A 25,983-nucleotide genomic window follows, 5' to 3' on the forward strand; every position below is an offset into this window, starting at 1 on the left:
TAGTTGTCGAGAAAAAGAACCTTTATCTAGGCCAAGCAAATGATGGCAGAAATTTAGAAAAAGTCCCATTATCGCTATCAAAGTAGTAAAGACCACTCAATATGATGTGGAACGGATGTGATAAGATGTAAATGGGATGTGATAAGATAGATGTAAATGGGATGTTATAGGATATGAATGGATGTGATAAGATGTAAATGGGATGTCATAGGATGTGATATGCGATAGGATGTGAATGGATGTGATAAGATGAAAATGGAAAGCGATAGGATGTGAATGGATGTGATAAGATGTAAATAGGATGTGATAAGATGTGATGTAATAAAAATGGATGTGGATAGGATGTGATAAGATGTAAATAGGATGTGATAGGATGTGAATAGGATGTGATAAGATGTAGATAGGATGTGATAGGATGTGAATAGGATGTGATAAGATGTAAATAGGATGTAAATAGGATGTGATAGGATGTGATAGGATGTGATAGGATGTGATAAGATGCAATGAAAATGGATGTGGATGTGAATGATGAGATGAGAATGAGATGAGAGGATATGTGAAAGGGTGAGATGAATGATAAGATGAGATGAGAATGAGATGAGAGGATATGTGAAAGGGTGAGATGGGAAGTACATGGATGTGGATGTGTATGTGTATGTGAAAGAATGTGATGTAAATGGATGTGGATGTGTATGTGAAAGAATGGAGTGCATGTGTATGTGAAAGAATGGATGTAGATGTGTATGTGAAAGATGGATGTGGATGTGTATGTGAAAGAATGTGATGTGATGTAAAGAGATGTGATGTGACATGAATACATGTGGATGTAAAGTAATAGATATAAATGTATGGATAGATGTGGATAGTCGTACATGTGAACGATTAAATGGATGTGGATGTGGATGAATGAGATGAGATGTGTATGAATGAGACATGATATGGATGTGATGTAATGCGGATGGGATGAATGAGATATGATGTGGATAGATGTGATGTGATGTGATGTGATGTGGATGGGATGAATGAGATATGATGTGGATAGATGTGATGTGATGTGATGTAATGTGGATGGGATGAATGAGATATGATGTGGATAGATGTGATGTGATGTAATGTGGATAGATGTGATGTGATGTCATGTGGATAGAATGTATGTGATAGGATGGTGATGAGAATGAATGTGATGGATATGAATGAATATGATGTGATGGATGTAAATAGATGTGATGTGAATGAATGTGATGGACGTGAATAGATGTGATGTGATGTGAATCGGGATGTGAATGAATGAGATGTGATGTCATGTGAATCGAGATGTGAATGAATAATATGGGATGTGAATGGATGAGATGTGAATCGGGATGTGAATGAATGAGATGTGATGTGAAATGGATGTGATGAGATGTGATGTAAATTGGAATAGATGTAAATGGATGATATGTGATGTGAATGAATGTGATGTGATGTGATGTGAAACGGGATAGATGTGATGAGATGTGGGTATGGGTAGATGCGAGTGGATGAGATCTGATGAGGATAAATGAGGAAGGATGTGATGAGATGAAAAATGATGTGATTGGATGAGAAAGGGAATACATATGAAATGGATGTGGATTAAGTAATGTGGATTGATGTGGAACAATGTGGAAATACGAGAGTTCGTTATAGAAACTGTATTTATGACCTGTTTTTAAATGATTGTTTTATGTCAAGAATGCTGGGGAAGCATTTTGACCGTCTTGTGAATGAGGTCGTGGAGACCTAAGTGATAAAGTTACAACAGCTGACGAAGAGTCAACAGACGTCTCGCGTAGCAAGGTCGGCCGAGGTCTTGACGACCAGCCTCGGTTCGATTTAAATGGTGAGCTTCTAGTAGTACGGTGGATGAGGGACCAAGGAAGTGGCCTATGAGTGAAGCGCTAGATGACCTACGAAGAATCCTAGAGAGTGCTGACCATACGGTACTCGGGCTTTGGGTCGCCGAAGATACCCATGCGTGCGTCGAGGAAGATAATGGAACAAGGAGTTAGAGTTGTTTTCTGAAACCGGGCATGGATCTGGTTGATTGACCTTGTTGATCCTCAACGGATGAGTCCATGGCTCTTTTATATGGATCTATTGGTTGATCTTGCTGATCTTCAACGGAGATTTCATTTTGATTTTTATAAGTGAATATATTGTCGGGTACTATGAGCTAGGAACTATCGAAAAGGCCCCTGAGTGGATAGGTGGTGAGCGTTCTGGGTGCCAATGATGCCATAGGTACACCGATGAAGGAATGATTGGAAATTAGAATTCAACTGGATATTTTGGAGGATTATGATCAGTGATTCTATGGTTTCATTAAAAGATTGAATCAGTGAAATAGGCAATTTCATATTGGGTGTGTAAGTGGTGTGACTAGCTTGAAGTTTGCATGAAAATCTGACTAGGGGTCCTGGGAACTCTTTTCCCTGGTACTCGGGACAAAACCTAACCAAATTCTTAATTGGATCCCATCACTAGAGTAGTTGGGCGGTTGGCTAACCCATGGGACTAGATGGGGTTAGACTCGACTGATGGATCCCTAAAATGAGACTTAATTCTGTTATGGTACGATAGATGAAGTAAATCCCGGATAAAAATTGTTCTATGGAAAAGAATCAACGGCTGTGCCTCTCAATGAGGAAAAAAGCGTTGGTCTCTATGATCCAAGTGCAAGTCTTTTCCTTGATCTGCTGACCATGGGACTTACGGGTTCGGTCGGATCAGTTCAGTTAGTTAAGGCTCTTGACTACGTTAGAGTAAAATTTATTTTAGAGGAATCGCTCGTGTTTTCAAGGCGAGGTAAGCTTTTTCGGGTTCGGTTTTGGAAGAACCGAGGGATTAGTCTCTTGTCCGGATATCTGTGGGGCGAGGCCCCAAGTGAGGGACCCTGCCCCGTGTAAGAAGTGCTACTTCTGCTTCTAGCACCCCAGAATTCATTGCGCGGAGGGGATAGGGATCTTTCAGCTAGTATTAGAGCGAATTGGATAAGTGGATCAACCGAGAAGCCAAAAATGTCAAAAGTTTATGAAGTAGCAGTAAAAGGTTGGAATTGTGTGATGAAATTCATACAAATTGATATTCAGAATGAAATTCATAAATTGATGATTGGGTCTTCAGATGGAAGTACCGTAATTGTATAAAATCCCTCACTTGCTTGAGGCCTAGACATGATGGTATTTACCATATAGTTCCAAGGACCGTGACTACCCGTATATACTGAGGGTATAACTGCAGCTCTTTACTAGCAGTATATACAAGTAAATCTAAGACCTTGAAATTATAAGCAAAAATGCTATCTAGATGATGAATTGGAATGTGGTTGATATGATTTTAAAATTCTGGTTGAGAACTGATGAGTTGATTTGGATTCTGATTGAAAAATGATGATTCCAAAATTTTGGTTGAAAAGCAATAAGCTGAGCAAAACCATAATAAGGATGAATGGGACGAGTCCCTGTGTAAACTGGAATGACGATAATGACTTTAGCAGATCACTATGAGATTAGTGGATTGTGCTGATAGATTGCTACTGTTAACACTGATCAAGTTAAGGGATGACAAATTTAAAACCTGTATAATTGAAATTCCCATGGAGGAATGTTCAAATGGAAATTTCGGTCTAATGGACCATTATTGTGTTAAGGATACGAATGATATGATCTGAATGAATTGTTATCTAATGATGAGTTCTATATAAGGGATCTTTATCCTAGGATTCTATTGGGTTGACCAGACTATAAAGAACCCCATAATCAGTTGGATCTTAAGGGAAAGAGTTGTCCTCTAGTTTGCGAGATGAGGACATCTCACGTTTTTTAAGTAGGGTAGGATATAAGATTCCTCCCTCCAGCTTTTGAGGTGTACAGGTGTAAGAACCTCCCCTTCTGATCTTATAATTATTCCCCTCTCTGAAATAAAAGAAAGATCCTGTTTTACCCTGTTTTGGCCTGGAGAGAGAAAATGTCTAGAGGGAGGTAATCCAAAATTAAGATATTTTTGGATATAAAATTCCTCCTAGTGTCTAAAATGGTTTCTCTTGAAACAGAAATTCAAAAAGAACTTTTTAATGTGCAATTAGAATTAATTGAAAATAGGTATAAAGGACCTTAGCCTAAGGGTCTAGATTTTCAAAAAATTTTGGATTATGGTCCAATTAAGGTTTCTATGGGGCCAATAGGATCAATCCAAGTGTGGGAAGTAGATAAATCCAAGTTATAAAAGAAAAATACCCAAAAATGAGTAAATGCCCACATAAGATGAAGAGTTGACTGAGTACAAGGTTTATTAGAAACAAAACTATGAATATTACTTAAAAAATGAGATATTTTGGGTATAATATTACATTTTTGACACCTTGGTAAGGAGAAGGGGGCTCTTTAAGGAGGCACCTATTTCACATGTGTGGAGGGGTTTTAAACTCAAAAATAATAAGATATTTTTATCTCTCCTCTCTCTTGGATCAAACCAAATTAAAAAGGGAGCCAAACTGGTCCAAATCTTGTCCAAATTCAGCCAAACTGAACCTGGAAAATTCTAGAAACTAGTTGGACTTGGTTAGAGGCCTCCCTCACCTATAAATAGACCCTTAGTCCTTTGTAAAAAAAAATATGTGAAATATACCATGCCAGTATTATACTAAAATAATGATATTTTCTATTAGCCTCTAAAAATCCTCTAAAATTTGGAGAGAATGGAGTTTCTCTCTCTCTTCAACCTTCTTTGGAGTCTTCATCAACATACTAAACCAACTAATTGGTTGGGGGCCTCTCAGACTAAAGAATCAAGCAAAATAAGAGGTAAAGTGTGATTTATGGTCTTTTTCTTAATCTCTAAATGTTTCTCACTTCTCAACCCCTCTCAAGCTTGAGAAGTATTCAATTGAAAGGCTCTTTAATGCAATTGAAGCTCTCTAATGGATTTTAGTGATTAAACACATAAAGTTTTCATTTATGCTTAAATTAAAATATTTTTTTAAAGCATATCTCTCTCTCCCCCAAAGAATGGTCATTCCTATGACCTATTCTATATTCAATTAATGCTTCTCATGGAGAAATTCTCTATTCACAAATCAAACTCTAGGCTTGTGAAGCGAGAGGTTTAAGAAAATGGTTTTTATACTTATATGCTTGAAAAATATCATATTATGGGATAAATCCATAAATTGGATTTAATGCTAAAAGATAGTTATACTATCATAATTATTTTATTATGTCATTCTTATGCATAACGTGAAAAGAGGACTTCCTATCATATTCTAGGATTGAATATCCTAGGTTAAAAGAATGGTTTTTGTCACATTCAATGAAAAATTAATTTTTAAGTTTATATGTAATTAAATTATTAAAAAAAAGAGAAAATTATGGTAAAAGAGAAATTCCTATGACATATGGAATTCAAATTCCTAGCATATTGGAATTATTAGATATTTTCTTTAAATTCAAAGATAAATTTTAGATAAATTTATTTTATCTATGAGAAATATTTAAATGATAAAAGAGGAATTCCTACGACATTTGGAATTCAATCATTTGGATGGAAAAAGAGAAATTCCTAGCATATTGAAATTAATGGATATTTTATTTAAATTCAAAAATGAATTTTAGATAAATTTATTTTATTTATGAGAAATATTTAAATGATAAAAGAGAAATTCCTATGACATTTGGAATTCAATCATTTAGATGGGAAAAGAGAAATTCCTAGCATATTGAAATTAATGGATATTTTATTTAAACTCAAAGATGAATTTTAGATAAATTTGTTTTATCTATGAGAAATGTTTAAATGATAAGAGAGGAATTCCTATTACATTTAAAATTCAATCATTTAAATGGAAAAAGAGAAATTCCTGGCATATTGAATTAATGGGTATTTTATTTTAGATGATTTTATTTTATGAGAAATATTTGATGATAAAAGAGGAATTCCCATAACATTGGAGTGCAAATAATTAAATGCAAAAAGAGGAATTCCCATGGTAATTGAGATCCAAGAAACTAAAAGGAAAGAAGAGAAATTTTTAGTATAATTCAATTTATGATTATTTATCAAAAGTGGAAATATGGGTAGAATTGATTTCTGTACATCCCATGAATTCTTCTATTCCAAAAGAGGAATATTGAATATAATTCATTGGAAGAATTGAGAAAGAATATGGAAATAGTCGTCGAGAAAAAGAACCTTTATCTAGGCCAAGCAATTGGTAGAAATTTAGAAAAAATCCATTATCAGTATCAAAGTAGTAAAAACCACTAAATGAAAATAGGATGTGGAACAGATGTGATAAGATGTAAATGGGATGTGATAAGATAGATGTAAATGGGATGTTATAGGATATGAATGGATGTGATGTAAATGGGATGTGATAAGATGTGAATGGATGTGATAAGATGAAAATGGGATGTGATAGGATGTGAATGGACGTGATAAGATAGTAAATAAGATGTGATAAGATGTGATGTAATGAAAATGGATGTGGATGTGAATGATGAGATGAGAATGAGATGAGAGGATATGTGAAAGGGTGAGATGGGAAGTACATGGATGTGGATGTGGATGTGGATGTGGATGTGTATGTGAAAGAATGTGATGTAAATGGATGTGGATGTGTATGTGAAAGAATGGATGTGGACGTGTATGTGAAACAAGGGATGTCCATGTGTATGTGAAAGAATGGATGTAGATGTGTATGTGAAAGAATGGATGTGGATGTGTATGTAAAAGAATGTGATGTGGATGTGTATGTGAAAGAATGTGATGTGATGTAAAGAGATGTGATGTGACATTAATATATGTGGATGTGAAGTGATAGATATGAATATATGGATGTAGTCGTACTAGATGTGAACGATTGGATGTAGGATGAATGAGATGAGATGTGTATGAATGAGACATAATGTGGATGTGATGTAATGTGGATATGATGTAATGTGGATGGGATGAATGAGATATGATGTGGATAGATGTGATGTGATGTAATGTGGATGGGATGAATGAGATATGATGTGGATAGATGTGATGTGATGTGATGTAAAGTGGATGGGATGAATCAGATATGATGTGGATAGATGTTATGTGATGTAATGTGGATAGAATGTATGTGATAGAATGGTGATGAGAATGAATGTGATGGATCTGAATGAATGTGATGGACGTGAATAGATGTGATGTGATGTGAATCGGGATGTAAATGAATAATATGGGATGTGAATGGATGAGATGTGAATCGGGATGTGAATGGATGATATGTGATGTGAAATGCATGTGATGTAAATTGGGATAGATGTGAATGGATGATATGTGATGTGAATGAATGTGATGTGATGTGATGTGAAACGGGATAGATGTGAATGAATATGATGTGATGAGATGTGGATATGGGTAGATGCGAGTGGATGAGAACTGATGAGGATAAATGAGGAAGGATATGATGAGATGAAAAATGATGTGATTGGATGAGAATGGGGATACATATGAAATGGATGTGGATTAAGTAATGTGGATTGATGTGGAAAGACGAGACTTCGTTATAGAAACTGTATTTATGACATGTTTTTAAATGACTGTTTTATGTCAAGAATGCTGGGGAAGCATTTTGGCCGTCTTGTGAATGAGGTCGTGGAGACCTAAGTGATAAAGTTGCAACAGCTGCTGACAAAGAGTCAACGGAGGACGTCTTGCGCCGCGTAGCAAGGTCGGCCGAGGTCTTGACCAGCCTCGGTTCAATTTAAATGGTGAGCTTCCAGTAGTACGGTGGATGAGGGACCAAGGAAGCCGCCTATGAGTGAAGCGCTAGGTGACCTGCGAAGGATCCTAGAGGGTGCTGACCATACGGTGCTCGGGCTCTGGGTTGCCGAAGATACCCACACGTGCGTCGAGGAAGATAATGGAACAAGGAGTTCGAGTTGTTTTCTGAAACCGAGCATGGATCTGGTTGATTGACCTTACTGATCCTCAACAGATAAGTCCATGGCTCTTTTATATGGATCTGTTGGTGGTTGATCTTGCTGATCTTCAACGGAGATTCCATTTTGATTTTTATAAGTGAGTATATTACTGGGTACTATGAGCTAGGAACTATTGAAAAGGCCCCTGAGTTGACAGGTGGTGAGCGTTCTGGTTGCCAATGATGCCATAGGTACACCGATGAAGGAATGATTGGAAATTAGAATTCAACCGGATATTTTGGAGGATTATGATTAGTGATTCTATAGTTTCATTAAAAGATTGTTTTAAAGATAGCTGAATCAGTGAAATGGACAATTTCATATTGGGTGTGTAAGTGGTGTGACTAGCTTGAAGTTTGCATGAAAATCTGGCTAGGGGACCTAGGAACTCTTTTCCCTGGTACTCGGGACAAAACCTAACCAAATTCCTAATTGCATCCCATCACTACAGTGGTTGGTGGGTGGTTGGCTAACCCACGGGCATGGATGGGGTTAGGCTGGACTGATGGATCTCTAAAATGAGACTCAATTCTGTTATGGTACGATATATGAAGTAAATCCCGGATTAAAAATGTTCCATGGAAAAGAATCAACGGCTGTGCCTCTCAATGAGGAAAAAAGCGTTGGTCTCTATGATCCAAGTGCAAGTCTTTTCCTTGATTTGACCATGGGACTTGTGGGTTCGGTCAAATCAGTTCAGTTAGTTAAGGCTCTTGACTACGTTAGAGTAAAATTTATCCTGGACCGTGGTTTCTGGGCGAGGAAAGCTTTTCCAGATTCAGGTTTGGAAGAACCAAGGGATTAGTCTTTTGTCTGGATATCCGTGGTGGGTGAGGCCAGGCCCCGAGTGAGGGACCCTGCCCCGCGCAAGAAGTGCTACTTCCGCCTGCTAGCACCCTAGAATTTGTTGCGCGGAGAGGACAGGGATCTTTCACCCTCCGTAGACTGCACGTCTACATTGGGTGCATGGGCTACAAGAGCCTTTATGGCTTGCTCTTGGATACCATCCTCAAATACAATGCCACCAAAGTTAGGCGAGGGTCTGTATGATGATGCTCGAGGCTGCTTGCGAAGTTCACGAATTGGCTCCAAACCATGTCCGTGCAAATGTTTGTTCATATGACTCTTCTTAGAAAACCAACGTTGGACACCCGGTACACGGCGACAATCCCGTAGCTTGCAAAAGAACCGAACTATCTTATACATAGTGTAGATGCGCTCCTCGTATACTGCAAAAACACATAAGTACATATGCATAGACACATACATACAAATGCTACTAACACATAGACACATACACTCATATACATGCACAAACACATGCATGGACAGACACATGCACAAACACATGTATGGACACACGCACACACATGCATCGAGACACACACATACTTTCAATTACACACACATTTCCACATGCCTACACATACATTCACATGCACTTGATTGCACACACATGAATGGACACACACATGTATGGATAGCCATGCATACATACACATGAAAAAACACATGTATGGACAAATGCATGTGTAAGTGTATGGAGACACATGTATGGACACGGACAGCCATGTGTTCATGTGTGTGTGTATATACACATGAACAAATAGATGTATGGACACATGTATGGACAAATGCATGGACACACATGTATGGACACACATGCACACACATACGTTCACATGCACACACATGCAAACACATTCACACGTTCACATGCATACACATGCAAACACATTCACACACATCTATGGACACACATGTATGAACACATGCACACACATACGTTCACATGCATACACATGCACACATATGCAAACACATTCACACACATGTATGAACACATGCACACACATTCACTCACATGTATGGACACAAACACATGTATGGACAGCTATGGACACACACATTCACTCACATGTATGGATAGCCATGCACACATACACATGTGGGGACACACACACATGAACCCATGCATGGACACACACACATGAATGGACAAACCCATACATAGACAAATGTATGGACACACATACACATACACAAGCACAAACACATGCACATAGACACATGTATGGACATCTACATGTTGACACAACAATAGACTCCACACCGACAGGTGTCCATACAAGCATTTCCATCCAAATTACACAAGAAAAAAGTAATGAAAGACACAAGAGCATAACGCCAACCTCATCAGAGTGCCTCCGAACGATATATGCTTCATCGTCCAACAATCCCTTTTCAACCCCGCAGCCGCCAATGTCATCAAGAATCACACTTTCATCTGGAATTGTGGAATGGCCAACCGGTGGAGTTTGCAAATGGCCTTATGTAACATGCGGAAGCTTCGAGGGAGATCGATAACTTTAATGCTTAGAAATCATCACACTTTTCACGACGGAATTAACGCACAAAACTGAATGAAGATGTGCAGAAAATAGAGAGAGAGAGAGAGAGAGAGAGAGAAAGAAAGTTGTATTAACGTCTACTAGAGGCCAAACTCGACCTATGAGATAAATCAATGTACAACTGTCAATGTCTTCTGGATGTCCAGAAAAAAAAGGATAAAAACTGAGAGAGAGAGAGAGAGAGAGAGAGAGAGAGAGAGAGACGAGAGGACACAGTACTGGGTCCCAAACACCCTCAAGGGGCCCCCACCACGAATGGTGTATTTGCTTTATTAAAATGATGTAAATCTGAAAAGAAAATACAAGAAAACTTGACCTTTCTTGGCGGTAGCGTTGAGGATCGTTGCTTCTCCACAAGATAGGGTTGTTCAATCTTGAATGGCTAAGGGTGCAAACCATCTATGACACTTGCATTATTACACTTTGTGTAAGGCACAAGTGTTCCCATTTTGGTGAATAACAATTGTATCAGCATCCCTAAAGGATGGTGTGCCTAGTATAATATAGTTTATGTTAACCTCGGCCATTTATACCAGCAATCTACAATTTTACAGTATAGACGAGTGTCATGAGAACAAATCTTACCAAGTGTCATGAGAAACACCAAGACGAAAACAATGATAAACAGCTTCCAAGCTGAGTAATTGTCCTCCATAATGAGTGCACAGATCAAATCGATGAGTGAGAATAGATGTATCATAGGGGAGTCTGAGACTTACATGGTAAGTTCTTCCGTAAGAACAGTGGATGTTGCCAATGGAAAAACCAACCTTCGGGGTTGCTATTATTGTTTGAAAGTATTTATCATACATTGTAATTGTAGCCTCCATATTAACTAAGTATTTACGTGTGTTTACCTCATATTAGGGAACCACCATCGGAGAGAGCATCCTCTTGAAATTGTAGCATCTATTTATGACCCTCTTTCTTTCTTGCACTTAGTAGTATTACATCTCCTCCCATCATCAATTCCTCACTGTCTGTCTACATATAAAAGGCAAAAGAAACATGTTGTTCAGTCTCTTGGGCCTCACTACATGGGACGCATCCCTCTTGGGGTGCCTCTCTTCTCACCAATGAGAGCCTTCCTTCTCATCACCTTAAATAACCCAATTACTTTGATTCTTGTACCGGTTTGAGAAATTTCTTTCTTGGACATCTTTTCCTTATTTTTGCTTTGTGTAGCTCTTCCACGATCTTGCAGACATTTGCATTTTCATGTCGTGATGCAATTGCCCAGCATGTCCTATCCACCTGCCTAAACTTGCATTTCATGTATAGCTGCAGTTGTACTCGTGTTTGCAAGTCTTGACCATTTGTGCATGAAATTCCACATTCCCCTTTTTAGCTTAGTGAGCTCGTTGCAGAAGCCTTGGCCAATGGCCAAAGTAGCATTTTCCACACTTGCAACATCCATCGGTGCACGTCAAGCTGCCAATGTTCCTCGTAGTTGGTTTTCTATCGTGCATTAACGTGTAATAGGTTTTCAAAACCTTTTGAGTGATGTCTTTTCCTTATATTTAGAGGAAATCATCGATTTTTTCGGTACAACCAAGCCTCAGGAGATTCATCCATTCTATTTGGAAGTTTTTTTCTCTTTTGGTGGAGAGAGACCGCGCACACACAGATGGCATTAATGCCTACAAAAGACCCAAAGGGTCTATTAGACCAAAAGATAATGTGATCCATAAGAGAGAAAAAACTGACCAAAATTTGCCGAAAGAAACATAGGACCACCGTCCTGCGTTTACCATGCGTCTTAAGTAGACATTTGTGGGTACTCCTCAATGGCATCATACAACATGGGGAGTTGATGCTCTGTGGCACTGAAAATTCTCCCCAGCGAGAAGAAGAATAGGATCTTGAGGGGCATTAGGGGGTCTTTGTCTACAACAAAAGACCCAAAGGGTTTTCGAGACCAAAACCGGTTGAAATAGCTCCATGAGGTAACTCGTAGAAAAATCAAAGAAAAAGAAACAACTAGCTACATACACACAAGTGATCATGTCAAGAGAACCATCTCACTACAAAAGGTAGCCACATGATCACACAACGGCAGCAGCATCATGAATCTTGGGGGCTATGATCACTGTGCTTGTCAGCATCATTTAGGCTCTCATGTAGGCTCTCACGGATCTGGAACTAGAATCAAAAAAAGATGTTTCATTCAAAGCATTTCGAACATTTTTATCCATCCTCCTTTTGGTGGGTGTGCACGCAAGGCTTAAGGTAGTCCTTGTGGGGGGTTTCCATGCACAGGTTAGCAAGACTAGGGGATTGCTTTTGGTGGCAGGATATAGGTCTGGACTGATTCACCCCAATTTATTAGGAAGATTCAAGTTTTAAGATTGGGGTTCGGGACTGATTCAACCTAATTTATTTATAAGGACGATTCAAATTTTAAGATTAGGGGTTCTTTGCAAGGGTACGCCCACTAAGTTGTGACATGTTTCAACTATACTAATACAGGGCTTGCTGAATATATCAAAGCTAAAATTCGGTTTTTTTTGGGGACTTGTGCAGATACCTCCCAGTACAAAAAAGATATTTATAAGGCTATGAAAAAACACGTTTCAAAATCTTTTATAAACCACATTTCATGAAACACGTGGCAATTATGAACTGGTCATCTATAACTTGATATCTATTACATGAGGTCCCACTTGATGAAACTTGTGTTGAAATGAGAATTAACTTTCAACACTGAATAACGTTACCACATGATGAAACCATTTTTACTGATAGGGGAGAGCATGCGCCAAGTAGGTCTTTAATTTATGTGCACCTCTGTCCACCAGCTCTTTTACAGTACAATTAAACCACTCAAGGCTTCATCAATGACCTCACAACATGCTCCTACTTGGCAGCAATTGGCAATTTCACACTTATCCCATTAGTTTGATGGAAATATTTTTGTTCATTTCCATTACTCAAGACGTGGTTTCTTGTGGTCCCTTTCCTGCCTCTCCATGTCTGTCCGGTGATGGCGATTCATGTCAGTACCAAACCTGTGCTGATGCTGATGTTGAGAAAGATTTCCTCCGTCATGTGCATGCTGATATTTATCATCTCCGCCATTTTCAAGGTCCATTTCCAGCATCTCCTCAGCCTCTACATCAGGGTTGGCATCAGAAACTTCCACATTATGCCGATCTTCCCGGTTATGTGCATGCTCATCATGCTGTCCATCTTTTTGTTCATTTTTCATGTCCATTTCAAGAAGTTCTTCCTCATCAGTGAGCTCTGTTTTAACCACAGAAGGGCGTGTATCTCCCCCCAATTTTCGCCTCTGGATGGCTGCTTTAACCCGATCAATATTAACATCAGCAAGATCCACCCACTCCGTTTTTGGTTGGGCTTCAAGAGGAAAACCTTGATTTTGTTCCACCTCTTCCACTCTTGTTGGCAGATTTGTTTCCAATGCCTGAGTAGAGGCAAGAGGAGTCTCTCCAGTTACTCTGTTGTCCTCTGTTATTTCCTTGGTTTCCAGAACAAAAACCTCTGCTGCTTCCTGGGTGGAGGCATGAAAAGTCTCACCCAATGCTCTACTACGACCAATCATCTGAGCCCTTGAGTTTGTTTCCCCAACCACATTCTTCTCTGCTGCCTGCGGGGCAGGAAGAGGTGCTTCACTTGCAGTTTTAATGCTACTGTTTGCATATGTCCTGGTCTTTGATTCCTCTATTAACTTGCTTTCAGATGCCAAGACAGAGGCAGGCACTGTCTCGGCATCTGCTTTGGTATTTACACCCATCCTTGCTTTTTCTTCGCCTTCTAAGCTTTCAGCTGTCTCTACTACACTCTTATCGGCCACTAGGGTGGAGGCAGGAAGTGGCTCACCGGCAGACCTTTTGTAATGGTTGGCGTTCACCCTTGCCTTCGCATCCCCAGCCGAACTTTTATCGGGCATGTGGACAGCGGAGCCAGAAGGCACCTCACCTACAGCTTTGTTATGATTGCTCACACCCATACTTGTACTGGGATCACTTGAACGAGAAACAGGTGCTTCCCTATTTTGCTCATAAAGTTCTAGCATTTGATTACTTACTTCTGCAAAAAACAGATTCCCAAAAATTAAAATTTTACATACAGGAAGATGAAGTTGAACTGGCCAAAAGCTCATGAAAATCATACAGAAGAATGAAACCTTTACTAACATCTTACAGGAGACCACAAGGGTTAACCATAGAAATATAAATAACGGAGCTCATCATGCACAACAGTATCTGACAAAATCAAATAGATGTACCAAGGATACACACACACACTTTACGTAGAAGAAAGGTAGATAGATGGATGGATGGACGATGGGATACAATAGAATAGGATAAAGAGAGCACACTAACAACTCATCTAATAATACAAGCACCAAGTACTACCTTCCAGTTGTCGAGGAGTGACCTCAAATTCCTGCCACCAGACCTTCTCCCCTTCACTAGGAAGCTTGACCTTGAGGAACTTCGCAGCAAGAAAAATAGCCCCCGCAGCAATATGGTGAGGTTTGAATTGCAAGCACAAGGAAGTGCGCAGCCTACACACCCCTTGCAGAGTATTAATTACACCAACTTATTCCACAAAAGTCCAGGCAAATTGGAAATGATCCAATTTTGCCTGAAAGAGTGAAACCCAGGTGCTGATGGAAGTGCATACCCATCATTGACAAAATTCCATGCCACTTGAGCCAGGGCATTTTGTGCCACTTTAAACTTTTTAATGGCAGCAACCAGAGGCTTGTAGGGATGATGAATATTGAGGTCAAAGCCCAAGGTTGTAAGCACTAGGCGTTCTCCAAGGAGAATGAGCTCTTTTTGTGGTTCATAAACATCCTGTACCAAAAAGATGGTCAAAGATCTATTCCAAAAAACATACCACATGAAATCACAGATGAGATTTTTTCTATTTCACCTTCTGCTTAATTCTTTGTACAGCAGTTGGGTCCTTCTTGTTCCTGATTTCGTATGAGAGAAAAATGACATCACATAGCTTTTGAGGAGTTTCCTCAACCTTTCCAGCAAGAAACATGCAGGTTGTTGCAATCAACTGCTAGAAAAAAACTTTTTTTTCAAAATACGGGTTAAAAAATCCTTTTTTAAAATTAAACATTTTTAAGAGTAAACATTGAAGGAAGTGAAAAAGTTTCTGGGATCACCAAAACCCACAGAACTCAAGATATACTTCTCTTTCAACATGCATATACAAAGCTTGTATCAAACCAGAACTGCGATCATATTGCGATTGAACCTTAGCATGTGCAGCAACCACACAAAAGCATGGACACATGGAATTTAACAGTGAGAGGTAAAGAGAAGATCACAATCCTTAGATAATGACTCATGCTCCTCTTCACAAAGCCATGACATGAAGCACATCATATACCTCGTAAAACAATGACTTCCCTTACACGCATGAGACCACCCTTGTGCATCCTCGCAATGCTGGAGGATGCTTTCTACAGTTGGGTGCTGCCCCTCCTCTTTGAAGGCTGGGAGGTAGATGTCAACACTCAGAGTAGGCCCCTACTGTGGCGTTCTATCTTTGGATTAGCAATGTAGCCTTTCTCCAAGAGCGGCCAGCCATGGAGGAAGCGCCCCTCTATGTTGTGTTCTTTTACTGCTGTAGCAGTGTTTGTACTTTACCTTCTAGGCACGTCTTTTTCAACTAACAGAAGGATCTCTTTTTCACAAAAAAGAACAATGACTTTCCAGATATTCGGGACGGGACAGTCACATGTACTCTGCACTCAGTGCATGGTGACAAACTAGATCATCATCAGCAGTGCAACATTTGTACATTATTAGAACCCAATAGGATGATATTTGTCGTACGTCGTAACCCCATTGTACATCCTCAGTCCAGGATAAGTCAGGCATGAGCTACGTAAGTCATTCCTCAGCCTTAGCAAGTTAGTCAGTCAGTCAAGTCCCTTAACCCACTTGGAGAGAATCATTCATGCATGTAGAGTCAATAGAAGCCTTAGGGTTTGCATCAGAAAGCACTCTGCAACCTGCATAATATGCATTCATATGCCTGTGCATCATTTAGAACATCCCAGAAGCCTTAGGGAATTTACTAGGATTTATTGTCATTTATAAACATAAACTTTATTAAATAAATGACCAACCAACTTGACCAACCCCTAGTTAGTATAAATAGGCTTGCATAGGGCTTAGTTCAGCATTCAGTCTTCAGAAAGCTAGGCACCATCCCAGCCCTTCTAGAGCTTACGTTTTGCTTCAATCAGTCCCCTGCAGTTTAACGCAGCACATCTGCGGGCTTATACAGCAGTTCAGCAGTTCATTCACGCCCTTGCAGACCTAGGTGCAGCATACAGTCCATAGGCGCCTACATTCAACACCCTTTCAGACCCCAGATCAGCAGTTCAGTCCATCTGTACCCTAAACGCAGCAATTCAGACCATCAGCCCTTAGGCGCCTACATACAGTACCTTGCCAGGCCCCAGGACAGCAGTTTACCCTCTGCGTTTGAGCACATATCACCACCAGCAGCCATTCAGTCCACTCTAGTCCTGCGTTTGCAGATCTACAGCAGTTTCCAGCTTTGCGTTTCTGTCCTACAGCAGTACTCCACCTTCTGTGCATCATCCATACATGCAACAGTCATCTGGTGAAGGTAACATATCATTCATAAGCATTTACAACATAGTTACATGGCTTAGAACAATCCACCGCAGTCCTTTCTCAGCCTCAGGTGTGCAGCCCTTCCTCATGCCCTTGGGAAGAGTGCATAGGCGCGAGATCAGTTCATTGAGGTGTTTCTACAGCCGTGTACAGTTCAGCCAGGCTTCCGATCCTCCGAGATCTTGCGTTTGGCTTATCTACAGTCCACAATCATTCTCTCTAAAGTAATAAAGCAAATACTATCTCGTTATCGGGATAGGGGGCCCTTCAGGGGGTAATTTGGGACCCAATCTGGTGTACAGTTCTCATATATCTCTCTCTCATATCTCTTTAAAGTTTGAAGTATTAAAGTGGATTGCTAAACTCACGAAACTCAGGATATAGCAGACGGGGTGAGCATTTGTGTGACAAGATCCTCCAATACGAAGACTTCCGTTGCATATTACATTGGTATCAGATTCAGATTGTCCACACACACCGTATCCTAGCGTGGGGGCATCCTTGGATGGTTAGATTGCCTTCCGGCACGACCAACGACGTCAGCATCATGTCTCCAGAAGAGAGTACTCATCAGCCGGAAGACATCTCCCCCGAAGGAGACCATGTTCTTCCGCCTACAGCAGACACCATAGCTCTTCTTAGAGCTCAGAGCCAGCTGCTCATGGAGCGTCTCCAACTCTTGGAGGCTGCAGCAGCACGTCCTCCTCCGCCTCCAGCAGCACCTGACTACATCTCCCTCTTCTTTCAGATGGAACAACAAAGGAGAGAGGATGAGGCCCGAAGGAAAGAAGAAAAAGCAAAAAGACGGGACTATGAGGAAGCCCAACGCAGGATCGACGAAGACTGGCGCCAGGCTGAACTCGCCGCTCGGGAACACCAACGTGAGCTTGATCGAGAACGTATGTTACTCAAGCACCAACGGGAAAAGGAGGCCATACACTTGAGGTATCAGCAGCTCTCCTCAGTCTCCCCAGTCATAGATGTCACCAGCCCGCAGCCCGCAGTCCGCAGCAGCATCAACCACCATCATTCGCAGTCAACCAAACTTCAGTAAGTATGATGGTAAGTGTGATTATTCATCAGTTAATCAATTTATTCATCAGTTTAATGCTCATTTTCCATTAGCTAGGATCACAGACCCACAAGATAAAGTCCACTTAGCGGCTCCCGATCTCACTGGTGAGGCAGTCACTTGGTGGCAGCATTGGTCTAGTATTCATACAGACCAGGCCACAGGTGTCACAGCCTTTGACTGGGATATCTTTGTCCATGACTTGAAGACCAGATTTCTCCTGCCCCAGTACATGACCGGTCTGAAAGATGCGTTCTATGGACTCAGACAGAACAGATCCCCAGTGCTTCAGTTTTCCGGAAAGGTTATCACTTTAGCACAGCAGTTAGGGTTATCTACGCAGACCAAGATGGAGCAATTCATTCGTGGATTGGATCCTAACATTCGGTTCACAGTTCGTAACTTTGAACCCAACACATATAACCAGGCTTTGACTCTCGCTCAGAATAAAAAAATGAAGATGAACAGAGGCAAGCCCAAGCAGTCATCACAATCCAATACCAAACCCCAACAGGGGAATAGTAATTCGTCTTCTAAAGACACTAAGCAGACAACAGTCCTAGCTCTAGTTCAGGGGGTAAAGAATCCAAGCCTAAGAAGACCCCTGAGGAAAAGGCTCAAGCAAGCATCACTGGAGGCTATCTTCCTCCAAAGGAGCAAAGACAGTATCAGTCAAAAAACCGATGTATTTTCTATCATACCATTGGGCATGGTAAGAAGGATTGTCCAAAAAGACAAGCAGAGCAAGTCTCCAAAGAGCCTTCTGCCACAGTTGTGCCGCAATATCCCCCGCTCCTCCAGACCTGCCTGCTACCACCAATGCGGTTCAGATCTTACCTTCTATGCATCCCATGCCATCCGTGGTACTTGATGCTAAGCAAGAGGGTGAGGCAACAACCACACAGAAAAGCCTAATCCGAGCTTATGGCTCTGCCAAGGGCCGACAATTCATCATCCTTTTTGACATGGCCAGTTCTGAGGACGTGATCTCTCCCCAGTTGGCTACCAACATGAGCTACACCTTAGTGCCCTATCATTTGGAGGTAGACGGGTTCACACCTAGTCTCCGCACCCAGAAGGCACAGCAATTTGCCTTTGAAGTTCAAAAGGCCTCATTTCATCGAGATTTCATTATCGCTTCTCTTTTGGGATGTGACATGATCTTAGGAATCCAGTGGTTTCGTCAGTATGAACCTATTCCCAATTGGGGATAGGACACCTTTATTATCTCTAAAGGTTTTCTTGAGCCTATCATGATTCGGGGCGATAGGAGCATTCTTGGCATCCCTATGATTTCTCATCTCCAGGCCAATCAAGCTATCCACAAGGGAGCAGAAGGAGCATTGATTTATGGTCAAACAACTTCTATCTCATCGATAACCGTTGTCGCATCATCTTCAGTCCCTCAGTTGGCAAATCTCCTTTCTCATTCAGACATTTTTAAGGAAGATCTCCCACCCAATATCCCACAGTTAGCAGAACCTCCTAGCAAGTTTCCCTCTTGTCTTTCCAAGACTTTCATGGGTAAGCTAGAACAGCAGTCAATTCTTAAACATTTGAAAACTGTTCCTTATGAACGCATTTTCACAGTCACCACAAACCACCAAGCACTTAAGTGGCTCCCAACGATGCCAAGTGCCCAGTGGAGTGCTCAACACACTAGACAGGGTCCAACTCTTCCACCATGTTGGAGAAATGATCACGTACATCCCTGGTCAGTATAACCCAGTAGCAGATGTTCTTAGTAGAAAGACTAGCATCCAGACGTCTACCATTCTCAACATCTCTGGAAAAGACTTAAATGGCATAAAAGATCAGTATGTCGATTCCGCAGAGTTTAGTACTCAATCCAGTTTGGCCCTCAATTTTGAGCCTGGCCATTATTCAGTTCACAAACAGGCAAGTAAGTTTAGACGAGATATCCACTTCCAAGAAGGAGATTGGGTCTATCAGCTCATCATGACACAGATATTGAAACAAGTGGGCAAACGTTGTCCCAAGCTTTCGTTCCGTAGTTTTGGACCTTTCCCAATAGTTAAGAAGTTAAGTGATGTCTCCATGAAGTTAAAGTTGCCTACCAGTTGGACAATGCATGATGTTTTCCATGTTTCTTGGCTAAAACCATATGTGAGTCCAGAAGTGTTTGATGTTTCGGATGAACAGCAGCCAGACGTGGTAGACGAAGCAAAAGTTATTGAGCCCGAGCAGATCCTTCTTCATTGATGGAAGCATGGTTCCAATCGACGGATTACGTCAGTTCTATATGAAATTCCGAGATCGAGGTACCCACAAAGCCATATGGCTAGACGAGGAGTTCTTCCAGGAGTACCCCCAGTTGTTGGCAGACTACTTGGAAGCCATGAACCTGCCGCCAAGCTAAGCAGGAGGGAATGTCACATGCACTCTGCACTCAGTGCATGGTGACAAACTAGCTCATCATCAGCAGTGCAACATTTGTACATTATTAGAACCCAGTAGGATGATATTTGTCGTACGCCGTGACCCCATTGTACATCCTTATTCCAGGATAAGTCAGGCACGAGCTACGTAGGTCATTCCTCAGCCTTAGTGGGTCAGTCAGTCAGTAAGTCAAGTCCCTTAGCCCACTGGGAGAGAATCATTCATGCATGTAGAGTCAGTAGAAGCCTTAGGGTTTGCATCAGAAAGCACTTTGCATCTTGCATAATATGCATTCATATGCCTGTGCATCATTTAGAACATCCCAGAAGCCTTAGGGAATTTACTAGGATTTATCTGGTATTTTTTCCATCTTTTATGGTATTTATTTAGCATTTATTGTCATTTATAAACATAAACTTTATTAAATAAATGACCAGCCAACTTGACCAGCCCCTAGTTAGTATAAATAGGCTTGCATAGGGCTTAGTTCAGCATTCAGTCTTCAGAAAGCTAGGCGCCTTCATCCTCAGCATTAGGAGCATTCCCCGCCTTCAGCCTAGACTAATCCCAGCCCTTCTGGAGCTTGCGTTTTGCTTCAATCAGTCCCCTACCGTTTAACGCAGCACATCAGCAGGCTTATACAGCAGTTCATTCACGCCCTTGCAGACCTAGGCGCAGCATACAGTCCATAGGCGCCTGCATTCAACACCCTTTCAAGCCCCAGATCAGCAGTTCAGTCCATCTGTACCCTAAACTCAGCAATTCAGACCATCAGCCCTTAGGCGCCTGCATACAGTACCCTGCCAGGCCCCAGGACAGCAGTTTACCCTCTGCGTTTGAGCACATATCACCACCAGCAGCCATTCAGTCCACTCTCGTCCTGCGTTTGCAAATCTACAACAGCTTCCAGCGTTGTGTTTCAGTCCTACAGCAGTACCCCGCCTTCTGTGCATCATCCATACATGCAACAGTCATCTAGTGAAGATAACATATCATTCATAAGCATTTACAGCATAGTTACATAGCTTATAACAGTCCACCGCAGTCCTTTCTCAGCCTCAGGTGTGCAGCCCTTCCTCATGCCCTTGAGAAGAGTGCATAGGCTCGAGATCAGTTCACTGAGGTGTTTCTACAGCCGTGTACAGTTCAGCCAGGCTTCCGATCCTCCAAGATCTTGCGTTTGGCTTATCTACAATCCACAGTCATTCTCTCTAAAGTAATAAAGCAAATACTATGTCGTTATCGGGATAGGGGGCCCTTCCAGTAGGTAATTTGGGACCCAATCTGGTGTACAGTTCTCATATATCTCTCTCTCATATCTCTTTAAAGTTTGAAGTATTAAAGTGGATTGCTAAGCTCACGAAACTCAGGATACAACAGACGGTGTGAGCATTTGTGTGACAGGATCCTCCAATACGAAGACTTCCGTTGCATATTACACGGACATTAGTTACATCGTTTGCAACTTCTTATCCCTTGACGGGCCGTATCATGGATGGTGGATTGGACCTCCTATCTTGCATGGTAAGAATAAAAGACTTGCAATGCAACACTCAGCAGTAGGATCTTTGACAGTACAGAACCTAAACTCAAAACGCACAATAGCACAAATAGAGAACAATATTGTATTATGAAGTAATGGCATAGATGACAAGGCCCCACACCTGTGTGCTTCCATGAAGGGCGAACTATTGAGATGGGAGGCCAGCAGCTAAGGTGCAATAGACTACAAGACACACAACTGATGTCTGGATGGCCGAAGTGTGACTATGAAATAGCCTAAATGAGCTGTGTTCAGTCCAAACAGCCCTCCACAGACACCGTGTGGTAGGTGCAAACTTAGTTGATACAACCATTCTGCGTCCACTAGCCAATCACATATGACTTTCGGCCTTGCTGCAGCTTCTAGGGCCATACAAGACCATCTGAATGACTATTCGGGACCCACAACCTCCAGACAAGGTGTCCGAGAGTAAAGTCTACCAAACCTGTGTGTGCACCCTTCTGGAGATAAACGTCCATACAAGCAAAAAAAGGTGTTTGGCAGTGTGCCAAATATATCTAAGCTGTCTATACACCATCTGGCCTCCTAGATCAAAATCTTGTGTGGACACAGGGACACAAGGCACACGAGCTACTCACCATGGCTACTATTGATAATAAGAGCCCTACATACATGAGCTACCCCATGTCAAGTTGCTACAATATGAAGGTGGAGCATTGATATCCAACAACAAGTTGTATGGAATAAGAAATCGCATTTTGAATGACCAAGTTGTAATACCACTGGTTAAGGGTGAACATTCCAATGCACCGTCTCATGAACAACACGCTCGTCACAACACTTAGATATGGACCAACAACAATGCAACAGATAGCTGAAAGCACACAACACTATTCAAGATAGCACTGCAAAGATAGAGATTGCATAGTACACCATTGGGGCCATGAACGAGCCAACCCCCCCCCCTCCTCTTTCTCAATACTGTTGTATATATTTAATCTATGTACAAAGTTCCAAGGGCTTTCCAGCTAGATATTCCATGCAATGCAAATAATGAATACATGTTACCCAAACAAGATTGTCGGAGTAGAATGTCGTGTGAATCTTGGAAGCGCAAGTATAAAGACAGGTACTCATACTATGACAAGTATACAACCAGGTACAAGTCTGTCATGTACGAGAACCGTGAGAAAGCGTCCCCTAAGGTTCAACTTGAGAAAGGAAGGCTGAAATTAGGGTTTTCAGCCAAAAGACCGAAAATTACAGCAAATAAAAGGGTTGTTTTGTGAATTCCCGTCATTGGGAGTGGGCAGGACAGTGAATATGACCTGAGCTTGGAAAACACACTCGCAAGCTTGGATATGGTACTAGGAAGGAGAAAGTGTAGAAAATACAGCCAAGGAGCCTCATGCACGAGGGTGCCAACTTCTAGAGAGAGAAAGAAGAGAGACATGATGATATGTCCACCCTGGGTGTCAGGCAGAGAGGAAAAGTGCGTGGGGGTGCAAGCTAGGATGGACACATGGCTGGTTGCTCTCTTTGAACAAAGGGGATAAGGTCTGGGTGGTGGACATTGAGCTTTGTCCACCTCGGGACGGCTTACTGGCACACGTGGGAATGTTGGAAATGGAGAACTAGCACCGGTGGACACTCTTGGGCACAAAAACAACCGGTAGCAGAGTTCGTGGTTGGGAATGAATTTCTGTCGTGTAAACATCAAAGGATTGGTCACGGGGGTGCCGCCCACCATAGGCACAAACAGGCATTATGGATGCTCGGGACAACCTCAAATCAGCACAACCAGCGCCCGGAATGGCTTGACCAGATCAAAATAGGCTATCCAGCAGCATGGGCAGATCGGGGTAGCACAAGGAGGCAGAATAGAAGTAAAACCAGCCACCTGTTGATGACGAGGCACCCACACAGGCCGCCCAGGTGAAGTAGTTGGGAAGTCGATTCGGAGGGATGTAGCACGGCATCCTTCTAATGAGGATCGCGGCTACGTGCTCGGTTTTGCCAACAGTTGAGTGTAGCACTTGTGAGCAAAAACGATGGACAACTATGCATGCAGGAGAATGACGATTGCTTGCAGAGAAGGTGAAAATGAGTCGTGCATGAATTTTGAGTTGTCCACACCAACTAATGGCCACATGAGTGGTCAACCCTCACTTATGGGGTGCCCACCCCCCACATTGTGGCCACTAGGGTGCCCAAACTAGGTCCCACCAAGTTGGACCCACGGCACTATATAAAAATGTCCACCCATTTTTAAATGAATGTGAATCTTCAAAGGTTATAAACAACTAATACAAGAGTTCTTGAGTGCACTTACCACGTGTTCACAGTGTTGGAAATTGTGTCACCATTTTGGGCATCTCCAGAATTCATGTGTGTGAATGGGCTTTGGATGCCCAAAAGACCAAGAATGTACAAGCTTTGGGAAAAGTTGCTATTATGAGACGTGCTATATTTGGGTCCTAATTTATAGGAGGCCTATATAAGTGACTTTATGAGTTAGTTGAGAGAGCTCCTCAGACATGGACTCAAGGCCTTGAGACTTCTCCGTGCTAACATCCGATGGGTGTGTTCTGGTGGTATGGAACGCCAGGGACTTTGTGTTGGGTAGGAGGGAAGCTAGCCTGCACACACACACACACACATAACCTCAAGCACAGAGAAACGTGAGAGTGCTAGAAAAGATGTACTCAATAATGATATGAAATGAAAGTACAAGTGAGTACAAAAAGGCCTAGGGCAAAGTGCCCAACACACATAAGTGTGTTCACACGGGAAAAAAACCCGTGTCCAATCACAGGGAAAAAGTGCCCGTGAGTAAGCTGGGTTCACACCTGAACTAGCCGAGAGTGGACATGACCAATAAACCCCCCTCAAGTGAATGGTGTGAACGGGTAGTGGCAGGGTGATACAGCTGTGAATGCTGCCCTGCACTATACTCCACAATAAGAGTGAACTGCAGTGCCAATGGAAAAAGCAAGCACTATATAACAGGGAAAAGGAGAATCCCCAATGTCATAGTGCTAATGCTAGAGCACAGTAGCATGTAATCCACATCAATGCTCTGTAACAGCACCAGTGATAAGCATAAGAAGAGGTAGCAGATATACGCATGTGTAAAGGAAACAGGATCCAAAAGTCATGCCTACGAGACATGCAATGTAAGCTGCAAAAGTGAAACTCATCAATGGAGGATCCGATGAGGAAAAATCAGCAATGGTAGGGCTGATAAAAGAAAAAAATTCAGCAATGGGAAAAGCTGAAAATGGGGAGAAAAAGTAGGGACTCGAGGCGGGCATCAGCCAATGCTATGAGAGGATAGGTAAACTCTTAGCGATGCCATGATCAGTGGCATGTATGGCAAGTGTAAAGATACATAATCCCACAATGAATAATATACATGTGATATGTCAAAACCATGAGAGCAAGCCAACACTGGCCAAGTGTGTAAAAGGAACTCCCAGTAAACATCACATGTGAGAAAGTGACAATGTCAACACTATAGAAACAATCCCGCTGCAAAGGAAAACAGCATAAAAGGCATCTCCAGTAGACATCACATCAGAGAAAGCGTCTAGCATAGACCAGCATAAGGGTCAACAAGCATAAGTGACCATGAGGCATCACCAACTGCATGTGGGTAAGTAAAATCCCCCCCCTTGAAATGCATCTGCCAGACAACGCATACCATGGGAGTACAGACTATAGAGCATAGTCATCAAAAGCAACGGCATCAAAAGACATCTTTGCAGGCGATGAAGATTAAGGGTCAAGGCTGACACATGTGTAGCCAAATTGGCCTCATCTGCGCCGGTGGAAGAAGATGCCACCTTCTTCTTTTTTTCACTCTCAATACGCTTCCTGCATTCCTCTATGGTGTGCCCTATTTTCCTGCAATAGTTACAGCGCTTTTTCTTTTCAAGCTTGTACTCTGTCTTGGGAGGATCCGATGGGCTAGGTTTAGGCCAGG

The 25,983-nt window shown here is 41.8% G+C and overlaps 1 protein-coding gene across 1 annotated transcript in view; it reads right to left on the reverse strand.

Moving 5' to 3' along the window:
- Positions 1-13,003: 13,003 nt before the first annotated feature.
- Positions 13,004-25,983, reverse strand: part of LOC147632920 (cyclin-T1-4-like) — a 65,546-nt gene continuing 52,566 nt past the window's right edge. Inside the window, exons 3-6 of the mRNA XM_086805908.1 lie at positions 15,290-15,424; positions 15,035-15,210; positions 14,764-14,915; positions 13,004-14,434 (exon numbers count right to left, since the gene is read on the reverse strand). Of these exons, the coding sequence (XP_086662034.1) occupies positions 13,311-14,434; positions 14,764-14,915; positions 15,035-15,210; positions 15,290-15,424 (1,587 nt within the window). The 3' untranslated portion in view covers positions 13,004-13,310. The remainder of the gene's footprint in view (positions 14,435-14,763; positions 14,916-15,034; positions 15,211-15,289; positions 15,425-25,983) is intronic.

This window comes from Cibotium barometz, chromosome 12 (genome assembly GCF_041138505.1).
Source record: "Cibotium barometz isolate CiBa-2024 chromosome 12, ASM4113850v1, whole genome shotgun sequence".
Classification (NCBI taxonomy): domain Eukaryota; kingdom Viridiplantae; phylum Streptophyta; class Polypodiopsida; order Cyatheales; family Cibotiaceae; genus Cibotium; species Cibotium barometz.